Below are 22,580 nucleotides of genomic sequence, written 5' to 3' on the forward strand. Positions count from 1 at the left end.
TTACCCTTCTCTGTGATCCTGTGATAAACTATTACTCTTGTTTTGATATTAAAATTGTAGCATGAATATATTTTAACAAGGTCTGCTTGTGCCTCTGGTGGCTTCTGTTGATTAAGCAACTGATTGTACGTTAACCTTTTTGGATTGTCTGAAAGAGCTGCAGATGCGGAAGGTACAAATACCCAAAGCCAAGTTTCTGTCCCTTTTTGTAGACTGAAATATCCCTTATGAGTTTGATCTTGTTTCAGGTTTATTTTTCAAGTGTTAAAATAGCACAACAGATGGTGGCTGTGCATTGTGCCCCTTCTGTTGCCCTCCATGGTCCAGCGGAGTAGCCCACGGTCCCTTTATTTTGAAGTAACAGTTGTGCTCTCAGAGCACTGCCAAAAGGTGAGATGTTAGAGCATCTTTCTTTAACCCCGTTACCCATTAGAGCACTGCAGGAAGCTGCCAAATGAAAATAAATGTCAACTTATCTCTGCCATTACAGTGCAGCATGGAACTTCAGATTGCTGGCACCCCTCTCTTGGCTTTGCGCATTGTCTTCCTAAAGATTCTGTGAGCCAAATGAAACATTTTTAAATGGGACAAGCTGTGTGGGTTTTAAGTTAGCAGCCATTTTTCTCTTCAAGTTCCTCAGCCTTTCAGAAGCCTTTTCTGCATGGTCTGCTATGGAACTCCAGTGGATTCTAGAGCACACAGTTGCACTAAGGCAGATGTGGGAACCATTGGTTCTCTAGCTATTGGTGAACTATGACTTTCATCATCCCTGGCCATGCTTGCTGGAACTGATGGGAGTTGCAGTTCAGCAAAATCTATGGTTGCTTTTCCAGTAAGGCCTCTCCTCCTTCCGGAGGGGAGTTGTTGTGGGCGGGAGACGACTCCCACGTCACGCAGGGGGCGTTATGCCCCCTGCCCCATCCACATGGCTGGCGCGCCACGCCTCCCGGTTGAGCACCCAATCGGGCGGCTTGGTGGGGGTGTGGTTTGCTGCTCAAGACGCAGCCGTGCCAGCCATTCAGCCCATTTGCTCACCTTCGCGTCGTGAGTCACCCACCCACCACTCCCTTAGGGCTTAGGGCTTAGCTTTTCTCTTGACCTTGCTATGGAACTATGGTTGGTCACCCACGGGGCCTGGTAGGAATTTTTCCAACTGGCATTAGGCCTTTTGGTTTTTTCGTCTCCCTCGTAGCAATCGTCACAACTTTCTTGGTATTGGGCGGTTAGGCATTGGAATGTGTTGTTGGTGTGTGGAAGGGCAAGTTGTGGCCATCGCCTACCCCTTCAATTTTTGGGTATTCCGTTAAAGGAATCTGGCGGTCGTGAATCCTGTCCGATGCCTGTGTGGCGGGGGGCCATGGCACGACCCTCAGTGACATCAGGGGAGAGCTTATAGTTGTATTAGCATCAACAGGCTCCCCCTACTGGTGGTTAACCCCCTCTTCAGACTCATCCCTCTTCGAGTGGGTGGAGTCAAATCTTCTGTGGTGCCTAAGCCAATACCTTCTCGCTTGCTGTAATCAAAAAAGTTGTGGCCTTTTCTTGCCCATTAACCTTATATTCTGTGTCAACATGTCTTTATTCCACCAAGCGGGGGTCGGGTCCTCGAACCACAAAATGTATGCTGCATACCCATTGCTTTCCTTCTCATTTAGGTAATTGACAAAGATATCTGTTAAGAAGTATTCTTGTAATATTCAGGAAACACAGTGGATGGGTTTCTGCTAAATTTTCAAATTTATGATGATTATTATAATTTATTGCTTGTACCCCACCCTTCTGACTGCCACTCTGGGCAGCTTCCAACATACAGTGGTACCACGGGTTAAGAACTTAATTCGTTCTGGAGGTCCGTTCTTAACCTGAAACTGTTCTTAACCTGAAGCACCACTTTAGCTAATGGGGCCTCCTGCTGCCGCCGCACCGTCGGAGCACGATTTCTGTTCTCATCCTGAGGCAAAGTTCTTAACCCAAGGTAATATTTCTGGGTTAGCGGAGTCTGTAACCTGAAGCGTGTGTAACCTGAAGCGTATGTAACCTGAGGTACCACTGTATATAAAAACATAATAAAGCATTAAACCAATAAAAAAATAGAAAGCATCTCTATATAGGGCTGCCTTCAGGTGTCTTCTAAAGGTTTTATAATCTCATTGACATCTGATGGGAGGGCGTTCCACAGGGTATGTGCCTCCACCAAGAAGGCCCTCTGCCTGGTTCCCTGTAGCTTCACTTCTTGCAGTGAGGAAACCGCCAGAAGGCCCTTGGTGCTGGATCTCAGTGTCCAGGCTGAACGATGGAGGTGGAGGTACTCCTTCAGGTATACAAGAAGCCATTGTAGACAATAGTGTGTCACACTTAGACTGCAAGGATCTGGGATGAAGTTCCTGCTCTGCCACAATGTTCACAGGATGACCTTGCACCAGCCAAGACCTCTCTGCCTAACTCTACCTCACTGGGTGTTGTGAGCAGAAAATAGAGAATGTCCCATGTACAGTGTCCTGAGTTATTTGAAGGAGAGGTAGAGTATGGCTGCAGTAAGTGACAACAGCAGGCAGATTCTTACTCATGTTCCTGCAAAGTTTTGAATCAAATTGTTGCATAAGGTGTGTACAATCCGTAACGCATAGCTGTCAAGTGTCCCTTATTTGAAGGGACAGTCCCTTATTCCAGCACCATGTCCCGCTGCTGTCCCTTATTGATAGATGTCCCTTAAATGTCCCTTAAATGATGTCCCTTAAATTTCAAAGGAAGCAGCTCCTCTCCCTCTCTCCCTGCCGGCCAGGGAGGAGGGAGGCTCCAACTGTGTTGCTTGGCTGTGTTGCTCACCCAATAAGAAGTCTAAGAACGACTGGGGGGTGGAGCTTGCATGCCTTGTGTGTGGCTAGTTAATGCAAGCTGAGGGGTTTTTTGAATACTGGACGCCATTTTGTTGCACGTGCTGCTGCAAACTTTGCAGTGCAAAGCCAGGCCGGGAAGCCATCTTAAGTTGAGGCTGCATAGGGCTTGTGGTGCATGTGATTCAGATTCTGTTCAGTTGAACCTCTGGTTACAAAGTTGGTTGGACAGTGTTCTCGAAGCTACCAGCATGAGTTTGACCAGACTGCAGGAGGACAGGAAGACTGGAGTGCCTGGAACAGGTGAGGCTGCAGGTCCCTTATTTTGGCTGCTGGTCCCTTATTTTCAAGGCTGCTGGTCCCTTATTTTCAAATCTGTAAGTTGACAGCTATGTCCGTAACGTGGAATGATTTGGATTTTAACAGCAGTGAGAAAGTACAACTAGGCTACAGAGGACTTCAGATACTGCAATTGGTCATGAAATTGCTGTGTCACCTTTTCCCTGTCCTATTTTTCAAAATTTAGCCAGGCTTAGATCCATGCTAAATTAAGATAAACAGCTGGAAGAGTTGTTAGCACTTGCTTCCTTTTTCAGTTGATTTGTCTGACCTTAAGCTGCAGTTTATTAAGAATGCAAAAGATGGGAAGCTGATGTAAGCTGAACTTTCAGGTGGTTTTGCTCTGCTGCTATGTGCCTTGAATTGAATTTCTTTAAAATATACTGTAGAGTATTGATTGAAGGTAGTTTTCTGATGACCTGTTTGCATAGTCACTCCCCTCCTCCCCACTTTCTGTGAAACAGTCAAGCACTTTCACTCTGCCCCTAACCAGAGTTCTTAAAGCTAATGTGCAAATCCTGGTGGAGATGGACATTTGAAAGTGAGAGCATTTTGAAAAAAGGCCATTTGGTTGATTAAAGGCCTAATGTGGCAAAGTAATCATGTGTCTGCGTGGGGGATGTACCCCTTTCACATATGCCATGAATTTGATGAATGGCCTTAGGGAAAGCTGTTTGACTCAGTATAGGAACTGGGTAACGAAATCTGTTCTGTTATGTATCAGACAGTCACCTTTTTTATTATTTTTCCAACTTTATAAATAAGGTTTTTATCCCAGGCTGTGTACCTGAATTGGATATGATTTTTTATATATATTTGATATTGTTTCTTATATTGCTGGTAATTTTTATTATTATATCGATTCAGAATATTTGCTCGGAAGCCATTCATAAAAGGAATTAGTTATAAAGGGGTGTGTGTGCAAGGACCACAACATTTAGTGTTCAAAATGCAACATTTTAATAACTAGTTCTGACTGTTCAGTCACACTCTAGCATGGGTGTGAACCTGCAACCTAGCCCAGACATTGTGGTCATCAGGAAGAGGGAGTAAGTTTAGCCCCCCAATATGTTTCCCATATAAGTGAATGATTTCCATATCATGTATATGTGCCATTGTGTCCCCATTATTTAGACATGCACAGCCTTCTCAACACCCCCTGCCTGTCACAATGGCAGTTTTGCTAGTAGTTATTAAATGCCACACTACTGGAACAGAGGCAAATACTTTTTACTGATGTACACTATATGGACTTGTTTGAATGAATGATTTTGGTCACAGACCAATAAAGAATTGTTGAAATTATTATGCTTGAGGGCTTAGAAGAGACTATAGTCATAAAGGACCCAAAGAAAAGTGAAGAACCAAAGTGTTTGGTTGGGTTGATGTTTAACAATAACTCTGCCCATCACTAAATCATTCCCTTTTCTATATGTAGTACAGTAAGTTGTTTTATTGGTTAGCATTTTGCAGGGGTTGTATATGGAATTACCTACACGTGTCAAAGCAAATTGTTGTGCTGTTTGAATGGGGAGGATCTGATGTTCTCTTTCTCTATATTTTTAGGTAATGGAGTATGAAAACAGGATCCGAGCGTACTCAACTCCAGATAAAATCTTTCGATATTTTGCAACCTTGAAAGTAATAAGTGAACATGGAGAATCAGAAGTATTTATGACCCCACAAGATTTTGTGAGATCTATAACTCCAAATGAAAAGCAGCCAGAAAGTAAGTGACCTTGTATATAATGATAGCAAGTACCGGTATATGTGATTATGCAGAAGTGAATTCTTGGTTTTGTAATCTGTTTAAAAGGTTGATTGGCTTATTTCATTTGTCAACTATCAATAGCTATAAATTTCTATGTAGAGATATTGGCTCTGGCTATTTCTTCCTGAAATGAGGCTCAGGGATGATGATTTAATTTTCAGCTTCTTTAGTTGCGTCTTAGGTACCGAAGGGCCTCCCCACAGTGTTGGGTGCTGTTGCGGGGGCAGCTTAATTGCAGGGAATACTGAAAAGTTGAAGTAGCAGAAACAAATTTCTCCCCTGAAGACACAGCTTGGAGTAGCTGGAAATAGAAGCTAATTATGCAGACTTTCAACTCATAATTTTGCTTTTAGCTTAAGGCTACCATGAAATATAAGTGGATGCTTCCCTGTCATAGAGGAAGTTGTTGGGAGGGGGGAATCTAAATTTATGAAAACTGTAGGCCATCACTAATCTCTAGGCTTGGCTGCTCAGGTGACAAAAACATCTTAGAATATGCCCTTCCAAAAACAAATTAAAGGAAAAAACAAGAAGCATTCTCCAGTGGCTATTATAGAACAAGTTCATGAGATCGTGTTGCAAAGAGAAAAGTATTTTGAGACTCTTCATACAGTTTTATGTAGACCTAAAAGATGCAAAGCTTCAAAGAGCTTCACATATTTTATCTGGGGGGTTTAAAACACATACCAGCACCCCTGTAAGCTAGGCCAGTAATGTTATCCTCAAATGGCAGATGGGTAGAGAGCAGAGGCTGAAAGGGGTGGACTTACATAAGACCAACTGGAGGTTGCACCCAGGAACTTCTATACAGTATAGTTCAAGTCCCTTAGCCACTACATTATATCTGCTCCACATGGATAACATGGAGGTGCACTCCAGGAAAACTTCCCCCCATCTACATTTTGCTCAGACTTCAAGTGCTGACAATTTCTCCCAGTTGAGAAGTTCTCTCACTCTCCCAAATCAGGATGGTTAAATGAGGTTTGTGAGATTCTTGGCTTTGCTTGTGTGGAGCTAATTGGTCCTTGAAATACTTTGCTGGTGCAACCCATATTGAAACGTACAGACATTAGCCGTTTTGTCTCGAGACAGTGCAATTGCTCCAGACATATGGTTAGAGGTAAGTTATTACAGAATAACGACAGGCTTTACTGAGAGAAAATGTGAGGGAGCAGGTATTAGGAGGGAAGGGATGCTTACGGGAAGTAATTAAGATCTGAGAGGGGCTCTTTACTATGTAAAACACAGGTTGTTAGTGACCTGGGGTTACTGTCTGATGGATTTTGAATAACTCTTGTGAAAGGATCATTGCCAAGTAGTTTCTCTGAAACCTCCTGTATACCTCTTGATCTCTACTTAAGCATTTCTAAGGAGAAGCCAGTAAATTGAAATATCTGACCCAACTGCTGTCATATTTTTTTAAGCTTATGAAAGTGCAGTGTGTTAGTAATGCATTTTGATTCACTTCAGACTACAGTAGTTTTGTTTAGTATGCTTTATGTGAACTATGCACATTCCCTAAAGACTATATATCTTGGGCAGAAGTAGCTGTTTTAAAAATAAACGTTCTTTAGAACTTGTTTGATGGCAGAATACAGAAATTTAATTTCCGTGGTACTAGGTATATGAAGTATTTTATGATACTCAGTTATTCATCCTTCTAATTACCCTGTTGGTTAAGTGTCATATCGAAGACCCTACAGTATCCAAGCAAATGCATTTAGGCTGCAATGCTATCCACTCTTACCTGGAAGGAAGGCTTATGAGACATAATGGATCTGTCTTCCATGTAGATATGTGTAGGATTGTGCTGTAAAGGTGGGTTTCATGAGTAAAGCAAGACCCGTGGCCTTGTGCAGAGGCAGTCCCACGTAGATATGAAGCCAGTTTGGTATAGCGGCTAGAGTGTTGAACCTGGGAGACCAAGGTTCAAATCCTACTCGGTATTGCAGCTGACTGGGGTGACCTTGGGCAAGTTACCGTCTCTCAGCCAAACCTACCTGACAGAGTTGTTGGAAAGTTAAAATAGAACACGGGGTGAGCCATGTGTACCACCTCAAAGAAACTGGGATATAAATATAATTTTAAAAGCAGCAGATAAGTCATTTGAGGGCGCAAGAGACCTTTGCACAAATGTGGACTGGACAAGCAAAAGTCAAATTTAGGGGTGTCTTGGTCCCTAGGCGGTGAGTTATGAGGCCATGGAAGGGGTTGAAGGTAAGGAGAAGAAGCTTGTGTAGGTTCCGGGCACATACATGAAGCCAAGCTAAGGATTTTAAGAAATGGCATTGCTGCTTAAAATGACAAGAGGGCACTTTTTGTCCCTCAGGTGCTATAAAAAGCATTCCATATTAAAATTTGTTTTTCTGTTAAAAGATTTAGACAAATCTAGTGGTAGGGCAGGACTATCAGCAGCAATTATTCATAATAAGTAAATGGCATTTTGCTGTAGAGAGGGAATATAGTTATGAATACCAGATGCTGGGAACATGACATCTGGGAAAGTCTTTCGCCATGCCACATGAGTACCACGTGAGGTGGACCACTGTTAAAACAAAATTCAGGACTACGTGGGCCTAGTTTATCGGTGACTCATGTGCTCACAAGAGCATCATCAAACAAATCTTATTTTCCATGATGCTTTTGGAACAAACCCCAAATTCCAATATCCTACTAGGCCTAAGCATGTGTGACTGAAATAACCACAAATTCTTCTCAGTTTTCCTCTCCTTCTTTTGTCTCCATTTTGTCTGGGGTTTTTTAATTGTAAGCTGCTTGGGATAGAAACTTGTTCTTCTTTGCAAAATGCATAGAGGGCATTGTATAAAATAGCAATAAACTTAGCACAATTTTTTTAGACCCTATCAAGCCAGAACCCATTGATTTCAGTGGGAGAGATTCGAGCAGGTGGTTAACTCTCCCATTCAACTTAAATTACCATTAAAAACGTGTGCTTTGGACATGCAAAAGTATTTTTTTTTTAAAAGCCAGTTTACTCAGGTGATCGTTCTTCAGCACAGCATCCACAAATCGAATGCACTGCTTGACAGTCTTATAACTTTTTCCCTCAGCTTATGAAGCTGATGACAGAGGAGATTTTATTGCCTTGGCTTAGGAGAGTCTCAGAGATCTTCTGAGTTGATTAATAACTCTGTTTCCTGCACTATGACCATTATGAACTTCTGAATATATGGGAAGCATTTTATCATGTTTACTCATAAACAGGTGGCAGTGATATATATCTGCCTTGCTGATCAACGGCTGCTGGTTTCCCCTTCTCTCCCTGTTCCCCACATCTTGCCAGTCTTGAGTAATAAGACGACAATGTCATTATTTAAAATTTCATCTGGAATTCTTTTTGTACATGTGTATATAGAAATAAAAGAAATAAAATACAAATAGACTGAATATGCATGCCTATGGTTGCTTACCAGTTCTGGCTTGGGTGGTAATCCTCACCATGTCTATTCAAAAGTAGTCCAATTGAATTCAATAGTGCTTACTCCCAGGTGTTAAGATTGCAGCCCTAGATGTTAACCATAATATGCCAGTTTGGAAGCTAAACACATAATGGAGAAATGATTGAGTTAGCACCGAATTGGTGCTGCATACACACATGGCTCATGCATAGTGGTGGAGAATAATAATAATAATAATAATAATAATAATAATAATAATAATAATAATAATAATAATTTTATTATGTATACCCCACCCATCTGGCTGGGTTTCCAAGATCTTTCAACTGGAAGACATATCCACCATGAATGTAAGAGTCCTCCATAGCCATTCTGTAGGTATCATTCTGAGGTCTTTTTTATGATTTAATGGCTATGATTAATCATTTTATACTGCCATGTGTTTGAATTTAAACTTCATGAAAATCATTCCATATTTCAAGAATATATTCCCGTTTTTGTGTTTAAATGTGTAAAAGTTGGCCATCAAAAAACTTAATTGGCATCCCTTGTCTTTCTAATAGTGTAGTAGATTGCATTTTAGACATTTTAGTGCTTAATTGGGCATTAGCAAGCATCTTGCCAAATATGGCTGTTCCATATGAGTCCTATCTTCTCTCTTAGCTATGAATAATGAAATGTCTGATTTTGTAGGCAATGGTGATAACACAGAACAAAATATGCAGGGTGGTAATCTATCTTCTCATATGCTGTGAATCAAATTATTCTAAGTATACAGATCGTATTCTTCCCACATAACAAACAGACCAGGTTGTTGGTTTAAATTGAAATTCTTAACTTGCATTTTTGTCTCAAACATAGCTGGTTCTACGTTCTGTTTTTCTCAGTTGGAGTGTATTTGCTCAGTGGATTAGTTTATCCTCACTGAATTGTTTTCTCTCTTCCCTTCCTGGACCTTATTAAAGTTTCCAATGTTGCAGAGGTCCCATGCTGTTTATACCATATCAAGTCTTAAATCAGTCAATAACTATTTATGTGAGTTAAGTTTATAGTAATATAACTTATTCATAAACTACTTCTTCCACAGTATCTCAGAATCGATCCTTGCTGCTTCTTCCTCCCATACGAAATCTGCTAACATTTAGGGTTGTGCTAAACACGATGTAATATAGTAAAGAGGAATAGCAGTTTAGGAGCCGTCAGTTTCTTAACAGTGCTCTGTGCACTTTGGAACTCCCTGCCTATTGAGATCCAGCAGGTGCCTTCACTGTATTCTTTTCATCACCTGCTAAAAACATTTTTGTTTAGGCAAGCCTACGCAGATGCTTAGAAAGTTGAAGTAATTTTAATCTATTTTAATATTTTAACTTTCGTATAGTTTTATCTTTTTGTAAACTGCTTTGAGGCATTTCCCCCCCAATCAAGCAGTGTATAAATTTCATCAAACAAACAAACAAACAAACAAAGGCAATGTCAAACTTTCCAATCATTTAAAGTCTTTCATCTCTCTTCCTCTGATTACTGGTTCATAATTCAATGTTAATAACTACCTGTGATTTTCTAGTATGAGAGATTCTCAAATACCTCATCATATTTTGTTGTTCAAAGCTTTCTGTCCTGGCTTCTAGCTTTAATTAGGGTTGAACCGTAATAGAAACAATTGATTCATTCTGGAATTCGGCTGAATTTTGTATGTGTTTAAGCAAGTTTTTCACCCTTAAATCTGACGGATAAAGTCATTTGCCCACCCTTTTGCGTAACAAAACACCTGGAACCACTGACAATCCATTGCAGAGTTTACTCTGCTTATGGAAGCCTCTTTTACATCTGACGTTCGTCTGTTGATTGGAAAAGGTAAAATTACATCCTAAGATGATGTGGACCCTCTTGCCCAAGCAGAACAGCTTCAAGCAAAAGCACGAGACTGGCTTATATTGCCTACATATTACAGCACTGTTTAAACACATGCAAAAGCTCTTTTGCCAGCATTTACAGAATAGTTCCGGCTGCTATTTTTCTTCCTGGTTCTGAGGTTCCAGTTCATTGCATCTTGATTGCAGTGATGGAGGAAATGCCATGCATGGCTTCTTCCTCAATTTAGCTACCGCAAGTAGAACGCTGGTATAATGGATTGAGTCCGTGCTGGAAGCTTCAAAGCTGCAAATGGTGAATATAACCCATTTGGTCTTGCGCCCCCACAGCACACCATTTTGTGTGCGCTGTATTTCATGGTGGCAAATGGCAGGTTACTGCAACATTTCTAGTACCTTTATCTACTGCTTCATCTGCTCCTTAGTTTCATCTCCTTCTGTAAGATTAACTATTGATTACTGTCTTCTCCCTTCAGCATCTGTCAAATTTACCTTTTCTACCCACTTAGTTTGGAGCTCATAGACCATCGTTTGCTTTCAGCTTCTATGAAATGAATGTTACTTAAAGTTTGATGGCAATTTTGAAATCTGTGAATGGCATCTGTTGCTTAAGGCAGTATAAATATTGAAGGATGGAGGTTAATGTATAAGGTAGTAGGGAAGGGTAGAGGAATAACTTGTGTATTCTGTTCTAAGAGAAGCAAGGTGTGGCACCACCATTATGTCTTGATATAGCTATGGCTACTATTCCCCAGATCTGTACACATTTCATAAGATATAAAATGAAGCTACTATTAAGCTGAGCTTTCCTGTACTTTCTATGTTTTGGTTGGTTAGAGCTTAATGTGCTTGAACCATGTGAATATATTTCATAACATTCAATCCATGCTACATAAAACCTTTGCTTTTCTCTTGTTTCTTTTAGACCTCGGACTTGATCAGTTTGTGGTGAAACGCTATGATGGGAAGGTGAGATTCTTAAACCTGTGGGTGCATGCTAATTACCATTTTAGCTACTAAGGAAATGTTTATTTTCTCCTGTCTGTGAAGCTGTCTAGCAGTAAGCAAAGCTGTGTTAATTTTGGAGGTGATTATAGCAGGAATTTGGTGGGAATTTTTATGGGCCACCAGGGAGAAGGGGACTAAATTTGATATTCTGAACAGCCTCTCTTGGCCCGGCTTGCACAGCACCAAGAATGTAGAACCATATCTAATAATAAAAAACAGAACTCTTCCCATAGGCATCTAGCTGGCTGCTGTGAGGTGGATCTTTGATCTGATCTAGCACAGTTAATTTAAATACTTAGCTGCAGCTTCCAAAGTATAGTTGTGGCAAAGTTGGCACTGTCCTTTCTCATTCGGGATAATTTCACCTGAGCGGTGTTCTTTTCACCTGTGATAGAAATTCAGTGTGTGAAATCCTTGTGTCTCTTAAAAATCAAAATGGGTGTTGGATGCAAGTCAGCTTGCGCTGGAGGTTGATGCATCTGCATGGGGAAAGAGAAAGGAACCTCCAAGCTTCTTAGACTGCCCTTTTACCTGTGCTGCCCTTCCTTCAGGCTAGACGGATACTCTTGCAGTTGCTGACCTCATTTTCTCCTTCCTCCTCACCTTGGGAGAGCAGACATCCTTTGTGTCTCCACTGCTGACACTCAAGAGCAAGCACAGCTTGTTGCATTCTCCATCTTAGTTGGAACTAGGATCTTTCCTCTCAAATCATGTATTTCCTGCAGGAAACATAGCTTTGTTCGCAATGTTATATCTAGGGTAAAACATGTTCCTCCCACAGTGATTCAGTGTTAAATTGAACTTTTAAACTCCAAATACCACCAATGGGAAGGTGGAATTCCCCTCCCCGAGCTCTTTTTAACTTCTTTCACTGTATATATAAGAAAGAGATGCAGAATTCCAAAGCTGCATTTGCCTGCTTGTCCCTCCTGCTCTTTATTTCATTGAGCAGCACTCTCAGGCAAAGGCAAGTTTGCTTACTGCTTTCCTGCTTTGTCTCATTCCTGGGCTGACCTATAATGAAGTGCACAGTTGCTGCTGTGCTTTTAAGAGCTGACATCCAGAATACAGCTTTGGCCGCTCCCCCCCCCCCCCTTTCTTCGGAGGCAGGCCCGCTCTGCTCTGTCTGGAGGTTTAGTGCCATTCCCACCAGCCTGCCTCCGGAGGGGAGGGGAACCATCTTTCTCTGCCAAGCTGTGCTGCCGTAGGGTGTGGAACTGGTCTCTTCCTTCCCGTCCCACTCTGCTCATTGCACACATGGGATGGTGTCACCATCTGCCTCTGCTCCTGGCCAGCTGAAGGGGAGGATGGACTCTTTTTGACTTGGCAATAGTAACTGTGGCTTGGACTGAGCTGCTCTCAGTTTAAGCTGCTGTCGGGCACAGCAGTGATGGCAGGAATATGGGTGGGCCTGGAGAATAGGGCATTAATCCTCTCTGCATGGCCACACACCTTAATTTGTATAGCCTTCTATTTCTTGGTTATCCTGGAATGTGATCAAGACTTTGTTTATGTCTGTTTTGAATATAATCTTGAATGCAATAGTCTACCCTGCTGCTTATAGTGTTGCGGACAAGGATATGCCTGAAGGCAAGTTGGCTAATTGACATTGCAATAATATACACTAAGCATATTTTCTTGCCCCTGTGGACTGGCTGTTCTGAAATTTCAGATCTTGCTACAGATCTGTTTTTATTTATGTGCATATATATATAATGCCACCAATCCTACTGAATCTATCCAGATAATCTGAATTTGTGCTGCGTAATTGTTTCAGCTCTTTTTGATGACCTTTTTTGTGACAGATGTGCTCTGTCAGGTGGTTCTTTGCATATTTATTTACCACACCGTTGACAGAAAATTCGAACTGTTAAGGACGTAACCTGTGAGAAATTCCATTGGGCTGCTTAAAAGAAGATATTTTCCCATAATGGAATATACAGTGGGCGTTTGCTCTCCCTCTCTCAGTCAAGTTCCAGACGTCTTTGTTTGCTGTTTGCTTCAGCAAATTGTCCTGATTGATTTCGGGTGGCTTCTTGGGCATGGAAAACCCAAATCCGGAATGCATTAGTCGTGAGCCGTGCATGTCAATATGTACGAAACTGCTGCTTTTGCCTTTACAATATACAGCAGCTTGAAAAGGACCAGCAGTCGACATACTGCTTCCATAGCTCAGTGTACATGAAAGGCTGAGCATGAGTGTGCTGGCTCTTAGAGAGGAGATCGTGGGCACTTCATTCCTTCTCAGTTCTTGCTGCTGTTTTTGTGAGCTAAGGCATGGTTTGACTTCAGCATGTCTCCTAAACCCAGACTTACGGTTTGCCTTACTCCAAACAAGCAGCCAGCTGTAACCCAAAAATAAACCGTGCTTACACTGGTGGCTTGTTTGGAAGGAGATGAACCTCAAGCATGGACAACACACTGAGGCACACCATGGCTTAGCTCACTTCAGTGGAGCGCCAGGATTGAGGAGGAGCAAAGCGTCTGCAATCTGTCCGGGAGCCCAGCACACTCATGGTTTGGCTTACATGGTTTGGCTTACACTAGGCCATTCTATCTTCCAGGAAGAAGTATCGATTGACAAAAAATGTGCCTGTGCCCTTTACAGTCCACTTCAAGTTCAGCTGTTAGCGCTCATTCCTACAGGAGGACTTGGACAGCTGCCTGTGATATATTTGGATCTCAGATTTTAACCTGGGGTTAGCCATTAATTTTTAACTGCAGCGGTTAATTGGTTTGTGCCTCGGGCCCAATACGGATGTTGCCCATCAGGGAAGACTCATCTCTTTTTAAGCATAAGAAAATATATTGTTAAGGGTTTGTGCTTGCAATATGAGGATGCTGTGGGCTCTTCCAAACATTGTTTTATATCTGTGAGCAGCCTCCCTTCTACCACTTCCCAGCTCTTGTCAAAGCTTTGTGGCATATTGCTTTTGTTGGCATAAACTGATGGAATTATGGAAGTCTTTCTTTCTCTTTCCCTTTAATTTAGTAACTACTAATTTTAATTTTTATTATGTTTTGGCAGGTAACTCCTAAATCTCACTGACCTTTTGTGCCTCCTTTTATTTCTTGGTTCTAAGGTGTGCAGCAGTATCTTGTTCCTGAGACATGAATTGGGTTTTTTTCTTTATTTGTTTTATTCTGTGGTTCCTCTAACGATGTACAGTTTGTAATTATTTTGTTTTTGTTTTTTGTTTTTGTTTCTGTAACCAAACCTTTGCTCATTTTCTTCCCTTTCTTCCTAACCTTTCCCCCTCTCATCAGGATTTTTGGCAGGTACTGACTTGTCAGCATGTGCTTCAACCAATTTGTGCTTCAGATCCCATATGTGCACCTCCTTTTAAAAGGGACAGTATATATTTCTTATTTCCCCCATTACCTTAAAAAGACTGTTGGCTTTCATCATTTGAAATCTAAAAAGGCTTTATTTTTTTAAACATGGAGACTTAACTTTTCCCAACAAAAAAGTTGTCGCAAGAGTTCAGTATTAAGTCATTTCAACGCAGAATTACTTAACGTTTGGTAAACCAACTAGATGCTACATTAAATTTCTTCTCCTTTTTGTGATCATTTTTTACTGAGCAGCAATGGTTGATTTTTCCATTTTGGTTTAATAAAATCAAACAATTATCTTTCTATTCATAAGAGAGTGAGGCAAATCTGTTTTTCACAAATACTTAATTTATATTTTGTGTGAATGGGAGATATTGGCCTATGGGCATATTTACATTAAAATTCCAAATTTTATGCATAAACTAATTCTCACCACATATCCCTGTACTTTGAAGCTATCTTAATCTATCTGCCACAAACTACTTGAAGATGGAACAGGTGACTGAATTCCGTTCAACATAACTGAGTGATAGAGGATCAGCTTACATTATCAGTTTCCTTGAGATAGCTACCTCTGATTTGTGTCACGAGAGAGTCAACCATGCCTTCCAAATTGAGGTCTTTGGGCTTAGCTAGACATGATAATTGCTGTGCTAGCATGCATCAGTAGCCATAACTATGATTAGGAAAATTAGCTTCTGTATGAGATGTACACAGTTCAAGCACTCTCCCATTTTCTTCCTCTCCTCCTAGGGCAGGGAAAGGATTCCCATTTCTCGCAAACCCACATATTGCATATTGGTTTATACCAGGCTTTACCAATCTAGTGCTCTCCGGTTGTGTAGGATTACAACTACCATCCACCCCAGTCAGCAAGGTCATTAGCTGAATGGACTGGGACTAATGATAGTCCAAAATTGATGTTTGAGGAAGGCTAATTTGTGGTCAATGTTACATGCAAAAGTGTCAAATACATCTTAGAAATTTAATGTGCAGTTTTTTGTTTAAAAAAACCACAAAATTATGTGTGTCATAATGCAGAGCAAATTGGGAAGGGGAATTTCATGCTTTCTTCCTCTGCTGTGGTCCTGCAGAAAATCCCTTCCGAAACTGGTATTGAACTAGTGCCAATGGGGGACTTTCTCCCACTGCAGATAAATTCTGTTTGCCTGTGATCTCAAAAATAACCAGCCCTCCCAATTTATGTAATTTGCATTTTTTTAAAAAAAAAAAACCCTGCACATTAAATGCAAGGATGCATTCAGTATAACCCTAAATTTGCTCTTCTTTTATCCCATGGTAGGATCCCAAAGTCCTGTGTTCCCACATCATCTCAGGATTCACATCCACACAATTTCACTAACGTTAGAAGCCATGGAATCACATGGATGAGGCTGATAGTGGGGGCCTTTCCCAGCTGGCTAGGTGGTGATCAAGAGAGACTGAGCTATGTGCATTCCGAAAGGTAGCACACTGTATGAATGAGGAGTGATCTAATCAGATATATTGATTTACCTGTTTTGTATAACTTATTCAGTGTAATCAATAGTGTAGAAACTTTTCAAGGACGGGTCTCCCTTAGGTAAATAGAGTGTTAAAGCCTGTCTGACTGCAGTTAATACTTCAGCTTATTAAAATGCATTCCCTGTGCTTCTCACCTCATGATTTTAACTGAAAGGTACTGAGGGAACTGAGGAAAAAGCAGGATAATGACAAAAATATGCTTCTAATTAAATGCAGTGATCATTTTATAAAGCTTTCCAACTCTTACATTTGCTGATGTTTATGCCTGGAATGCACTTCTAATGCCTTGGGGGATTTTTCAAATGGAAAGTGTCCGGCATGCTGATGAATTCTCTTAAATAAGGCTGCACAGATTCAAATTGAAGCAGCACTGTGTTGAGTTGCCTCTCTTGACAAGCATGTGTATTCTTGAGGAAGCTGTGACAGAACATTCCCCTAAGGAACTTCTTTCTTTAATATGAAGGATTATGCTCTAAGCAAATAGGGCATTACCTCCGTAGCACTTGAAGACTTTTGGAAGTCTGTTATGAGAGGCTCTTTCTCTCACTGACATCTGAACATCTGTACTGACAAGCGCTGAATTGCAATTAGAAATGCAATCAGAAAGTGAAAGTTTTGTCCAAATGAGAACAAAAAGGAACGCAAACTTTGACAGAAAGGCTGTAAGGCTGTGCACCTTGCTAAAAACATAAAGACCAACAACATTTATTTTAATATGCATTATTAGCAGGAGACCAACTAGGAAGGTATTTGGGTGTTTGGATGACAAGGGAGTCAAAGGTGTGCTAAAGGAAGATGAGGAGATAGCAAAGAAGCTGAATGAATTATCTGCATCTTTCTACACAGAGGAAGATATAAGGCATATCTCTGTGTCTAAACTAACTTCCCCAGGAAGGGCTTCTGAGGAACTGAGGCAAATAGTGATGACAAGGAACTAAGCTTGCCTTACTGACAAAATAAAAAACTGGCAAATCTGGGTCTGAGTGGATTCTACTCAAGAGTTCTTAAAAGAGTTCTTCAAGTGTGAAATGGCCAGTCCTCTAACAAAACTATGTCACATCCCCCTAAGATCAGTCCCTGAAGACTGTAAACTAGTCGATGTAATATCGATTAAATAGACACCCAGGAGATTACAGGCTGGTTAGTGTAGCATCTGTACCAGGGAAGTTTAGGAAAAACATTATTAAAGAGTGGAGTACCAAGTGTGTAGAAGAACAAGTCTTGTTGGAGTAGAACCGGTTTGGCTTCTGCGAGGGTGAGTTCTATCGCACTGCTCTCAGTTTGCTGGCGATCTGGTCCAGCCATGGCCCCCTAGGCAAATAGAGAATGCACACCAAAGCACAGCAGCTGTGGCAGCCTGGCATGATAAATTTGGTAGCCTCTCCAGTGAAATGGTACAGGGCTATCTTCCACGTTGGAATGAAGCACCGAAGGCGGCTAGTTTGCTTACCTATTCAGTGGTACCTTGGTTTACAACCATAATCCGTTCCGGAGGTCCGTTTGCAAACCAAAACAGGTTGTAACCCAAGGCGCGCTTTTGTCAATGGGGCCTCCCCCCCAAAAATTTTTCGTAATCAAAAAAAAAAAAAGAAGGGTTGTAATCCAAAAAAAGGCTGCAAACCGGGACACGCACTTCCGGGTTTGACGTGTTTGTAATCCAAAATGTACGCAAACCAAGACGTATTCAAACCAAGGTATCACTGTATTGATTAAATTATAATTTTGCTGAGAATGCTCAAAGCTCAGTGACGATTCTGCCATTCACTTTCCAGTCTCTGATACATAAAAATACGTTAAGAAACCAAATGTCTTTTTTTCGCATGGATTTTTGTTTTATAAGTGCTTTAGATTTAAAACTGTATCCAGTATTGTGAGCAGATATATAATAAAAAAATAAACTATGGCGATATGATGGTGCGAGAAATAGTTTGTTTGAACGGAAGTGCAAGAACCATTTGCGAATGCTCAGAGAGACCGGTAATGGGGAATCCAAAATATATTCTGTCCTTTTTAAAGAGGCTCTTCTCGCTTTCTTTGCAAGGGTTCTGCCCTTGCATGCTCGGTTCCTGCTGCCTGTGAAGGGGTCTTGGGACATTGGTGTCTTGTTTTGTTTTTCCTCTTGACTGTAGAATGCTAGTCTTGCATTTCAGGTGCAGCTTTTTTAAAAATAATAATAACGGTGATGGATATTTATTCTGTTGCTGTAAGGGTGGGTACATGTACATTTCTCTTTCTAGCCTCTGAAGACCACCAGTTAAAGTTCTACTTTAACCCTTTAATGAACTCAATTTTTAAAGGGCAAGGTAGATTAGGGTTCTGATTCCTTTAGAAATATTGTTGTTGTTCCAGTGGGATAAGCAAATCCCTCTGGCTTAAAATGATCAATATTCACATTTTTGGGGGATTGTTCCAGTTTTTTGACTTGCATTGGGCCGTTGCTTTACTAGTAATTTTTATCAGTGAAGAAAGGGCTTCAAAAGCTGTGATACTTCATATGAAGGTTTGTCTCTCCTAAATAATTTTACAGCTAAAGTAAAGCACAACTTGATCCAAATACCATGTGCTCCCACCCTGCTCAATATTTTTTTAGTTTGGACTTATTGCTGCTATGGGTAGAAATTTGGGATAGGGAAGATGTCATCTGACCTTGGCATCTGAGATTCACTAGAGATTCAGTTACTGCATCGTGCTCCTCTAGCTGTATTTAGCAGCAGAGACTCTGCCTTGGGATTTCTTATTTCTTAAAATTAGCTGCAAGGATTCATTGCCTGATGTGGTGAGTCTGCTGTGGATCTCTCCAAATTAAATATCTTAGTCACGGATCATTGGAATTCTTTCTTTTTTAAAAAAATGTTGTGTAATTACATAGGAATTCCTTAAGAGCTGCTTTTAGTAAGAGCTGTCCTATATCTGAGTAGTATTTTTAAATGAGTGTGAATTTACTTATTTGGTCTATTTTTTTTTCATCCTGCTTGTCCAAAAAACATCAAGGCTGTGTTCAATAATTAAAAGCTCAAAATTACACCATCAAACAGCAAATGCAATCTTAGAAAAATAACAGCAACAATCTGATACAAGTTCTCTTTTAGAATTAAAAACTTCTATAAAAGAAGCATGTATACATTAAGCTAAACCCAAATGCTACCAGAACATGCAGTGTCTGCTTGCATTTTTGAAAAACCAACAAGCTCCTTAAGTAACTCCTTAAAATAACCCTGGGGCCTGCTTGTCCCTCCAGCTGTTTTTAACACATTTGAAACAACTTTAAATACACATAGATTACTATGAATAGAGAATTTCCCTGTTCAGATTAAGTTGCCTTAATTGCCTGGCTTGTTCGGAACTGTAGTTTCCTGTTTCTGACAAAATGAGAAGGTGATAAATTGGACACTGAGATCCAGCACTGAGGGCCTTCTGGCGGTTCCCTCACTGCGAGAAGTGAAGCTACAGGGAGCCAGGCAGAGGACCATCTCAGTAGTGGCACCTGGCCTGTGGAACGCCCTCCCATCAGATGTTAAGGAGATGAGTCATTATATAACATTTAGGAAACATCTAAAGGCAGCCCTGTATAGGGAAGCTTTTGAAGGTTTAATGTTTTACTATGTTTTTACATATGCTGGAAGCTGCCCAGAGTGGCTGGGGAAACCCAGTAAAATGGGAGGGGTACAAATAATGAAATAATAATAATGATAATGATAATGATGATGATGATGATGATGATGATGATAATAATAATAATAATAATAATAATAATAATAATATTCTTGTTGGTTGTGATTGTTTGTGCCACATGGGCAAAAATGTTTGCTTGCATCTTGATTTGTTAAACTGATACGATTATCACAACATACCATTGTCTAAACATGTTTGTCTAATTAAATGAGTTGAATTAATTAAAAACTCTTTAATTTAAATTAAAAGAGTTAAAACCACCCAAGTAGACCATGATATGTAATGGGCTGCAAATTGTGATAGGGACAAACCTAGGTCCAAACAAACCAGGTCCAAACTTTGGGTTTTGAAACTTGGTTGTGGTTTTTTGTTTTTTTGTTTTTTGCAATAAGATCAATAAGATGTAATGTCTTTCAGATGTTTTGGACTATGGCTCCTATCTTTCCTGAACATTGGCCATGCTGGCTGGTGGAAATGGAGGTTCAAAGCATATGCACTAAACCATGATTAAATGAAACTGGAAACAAAGTTTTCCAGTCGTGTCCCTTTGGCCACACTGGATGGGCGTGAGGGGGGCGCCTGAGCCTGAGGTTTTTCTTGGACTCATTCCTTTCACAATAAACATAGTTATCCAAGTGTGGCCATGAAGTGTACTTGCACAGGCAAAGTCTAGTCCAAAAAAAAAAGGTGATATTTTTTAAAAAATATTTAGCTAACACATTTTAATTAACACCATTAAAACATCACATCACAGAACTAAGGAGCCAGAGGAACATTTAAGGTGTCTCTCTGTATGAATTACTAAATGATACAGTGTATTAATTGAAAAGGTGTTATGCATCTTCTTGGGAAAGGATAACTGCTTTCCTTGCCTGAATTTAGTGTTTAGTCAAGTAGCAAGCAGAAATGGATGCTCACTCTTTATTAAGACGCTACAGGTAAAGATGCAGTCTCTTCTTAAACACGCTTATGGAAACTTGGGATGCTTCTTTCCTGGTAAGTCTTCGCTGAACTGAACTAGTGAAGACCTAAGGTTTTAAAATACATTATTTTCTCCCAGATCTTTTCAGCCTACTCCTATGCATATTTACTCAGGAACAATTCACATTAAGTTGAATGCAAACTATTCCCAAATATGTGCTTAGCTGCCTGAGCTGCCAATGAAATGGAAAGAACATTGGATTCTGTAGTATTGTGCAGTTAGCAAAACTGGATGTGGTCAATGGGGACTGAAAGAGAATGGCATTACAGCAAACTCAAAACACACAGAATCTTAAGCATTCATCTCCCTGGGGGGAAAAAATTATACAGCTTCTTTAATCTGAAAGAATGCACAATAAGATCCAAATTATTAAGGACTGAGGGGAAACTTCTGTTCTATTAAATTAATCGAAACACCAGCATATAATTGTACCTCTTAACTATATGTAGCATATATTGTTTAAATTTGGAGAAGGAAGTTATGCAATGATTGCTTAAGATTATCACATATTTTCACACAGAGAAAAATGGTATTGAAGCATAAGCATTAGTGGCATGGATAGCATCACTGAACATTCACCCCCTTCTTTCATGTCGCAATACCAATGGTCAGTTTTACACGACTTAACAGAGAAATAATTGTCTAACTGGGGTGCACAAATGCTACTGAGCAAAGTACTATTCTGGGTTTAGCCAAGCTCTTTGAAATTCATGCTAGTGACTTTTGAACTAAGATTGCCACCTGCTCATAATTTTAGTGTGTTCATAGTTGGGGAACTATGAGTTGAAAGCATATTAAGGGCAGAGTTTGACTCACGTTTTCTCAGAAGGCCAAATATCCCCACCCCAGAACTATCGCCTGTCTTGCCTTCCACTTCAAATACGTGTTCTGCCAAGTATGTTTTAAAAATAAACTAATAAATCAGAGTACATTATTGATTGGACAGTGCTGTGGAGATTCATGTGTTCTATCAGTGCAAACATTTTTTGCTTTTCAGAAGGAACAATTTCTGGAGGTATCCCCCCCACCCCCCACAGCCCTTGTCAAGCTGATTGGGGGGCGCACAGTGTGGGGGTGAAGCCCTGTTGCACTAACAGGACTTGTGCTTGCTCTCACTAGCACCACTGTTTAGTTGAATCCAGCCCATAACACCATGTTATATCTGTTCTGACAATTGAAATTGCTGGGTAGGAAGATCCCATTAGACATTGGTGGGCTGTTGTTTTTTAGCCGGTGTTCAGTAATCCTAAGTCAAACCACCTGACTGTGCTTTACAATAAGGCCTTCGGGTGTCGTCCTCATGTTGCTCCATTCATGTGGTGGTGGACCCGGCTGTCATTAATTTGGTTGAGTTAAAAGTGGCAATCCTACTTTAAACTAGGTCAGGCATTTTCTTCCTCAATACAGAGGACACTGTCTCTGCAAATATTTCTTTGTTCAAGTGAATACATCTATCTGTCTTGCCTTTCAACAGCCACATGAATAGAACAATAAAGCATCTCTACCAAATCCTGTTTGGCCAGTGAATATATAAGTAGTGAAACCCTGGTTTGCCCCTGCTAGTCTGTATAGCTAGACAAGACAGGGCAAGATGGACTCATGGTTTGACATGCTCTAATGCCCCTTAATCCTATTTATAGGGATACAGGAAGTAAAACAGAATATCCCATATATACAGTACGTGAGTGGGTGGATCCATTTCCCCTTCTGTAAACATCTTAACTCCTTTTGACTTGAATGGGCCAGACCAGGGGTCAGCAAACTTTTTCAGTGGGGGCCAGTCCACCATCCCTCAGACCATGTGGTGGGCTGGACTATATTTTT

The 22,580-nt window shown here is 40.6% G+C and overlaps 1 protein-coding gene across 1 annotated transcript in view; it reads left to right on the forward strand.

Moving 5' to 3' along the window:
• The window catches only part of MICU1 (mitochondrial calcium uptake 1), a 130,675-nt gene that overhangs the window by 36,490 nt on the left and 71,605 nt on the right, over nucleotides 1–22,580 (forward strand). Inside the window, exons 4-5 of the mRNA XM_077930505.1 lie at nucleotides 4,740–4,902; nucleotides 11,160–11,203. Of these exons, the coding sequence (XP_077786631.1) occupies nucleotides 4,740–4,902; nucleotides 11,160–11,203 (207 nt within the window). The remainder of the gene's footprint in view (nucleotides 1–4,739; nucleotides 4,903–11,159; nucleotides 11,204–22,580) is intronic.

This window comes from Podarcis muralis, chromosome 6 (assembly GCF_964188315.1).
Source record: "Podarcis muralis chromosome 6, rPodMur119.hap1.1, whole genome shotgun sequence".
Lineage (NCBI taxonomy): Eukaryota > Metazoa > Chordata > Lepidosauria > Squamata > Lacertidae > Podarcis > Podarcis muralis.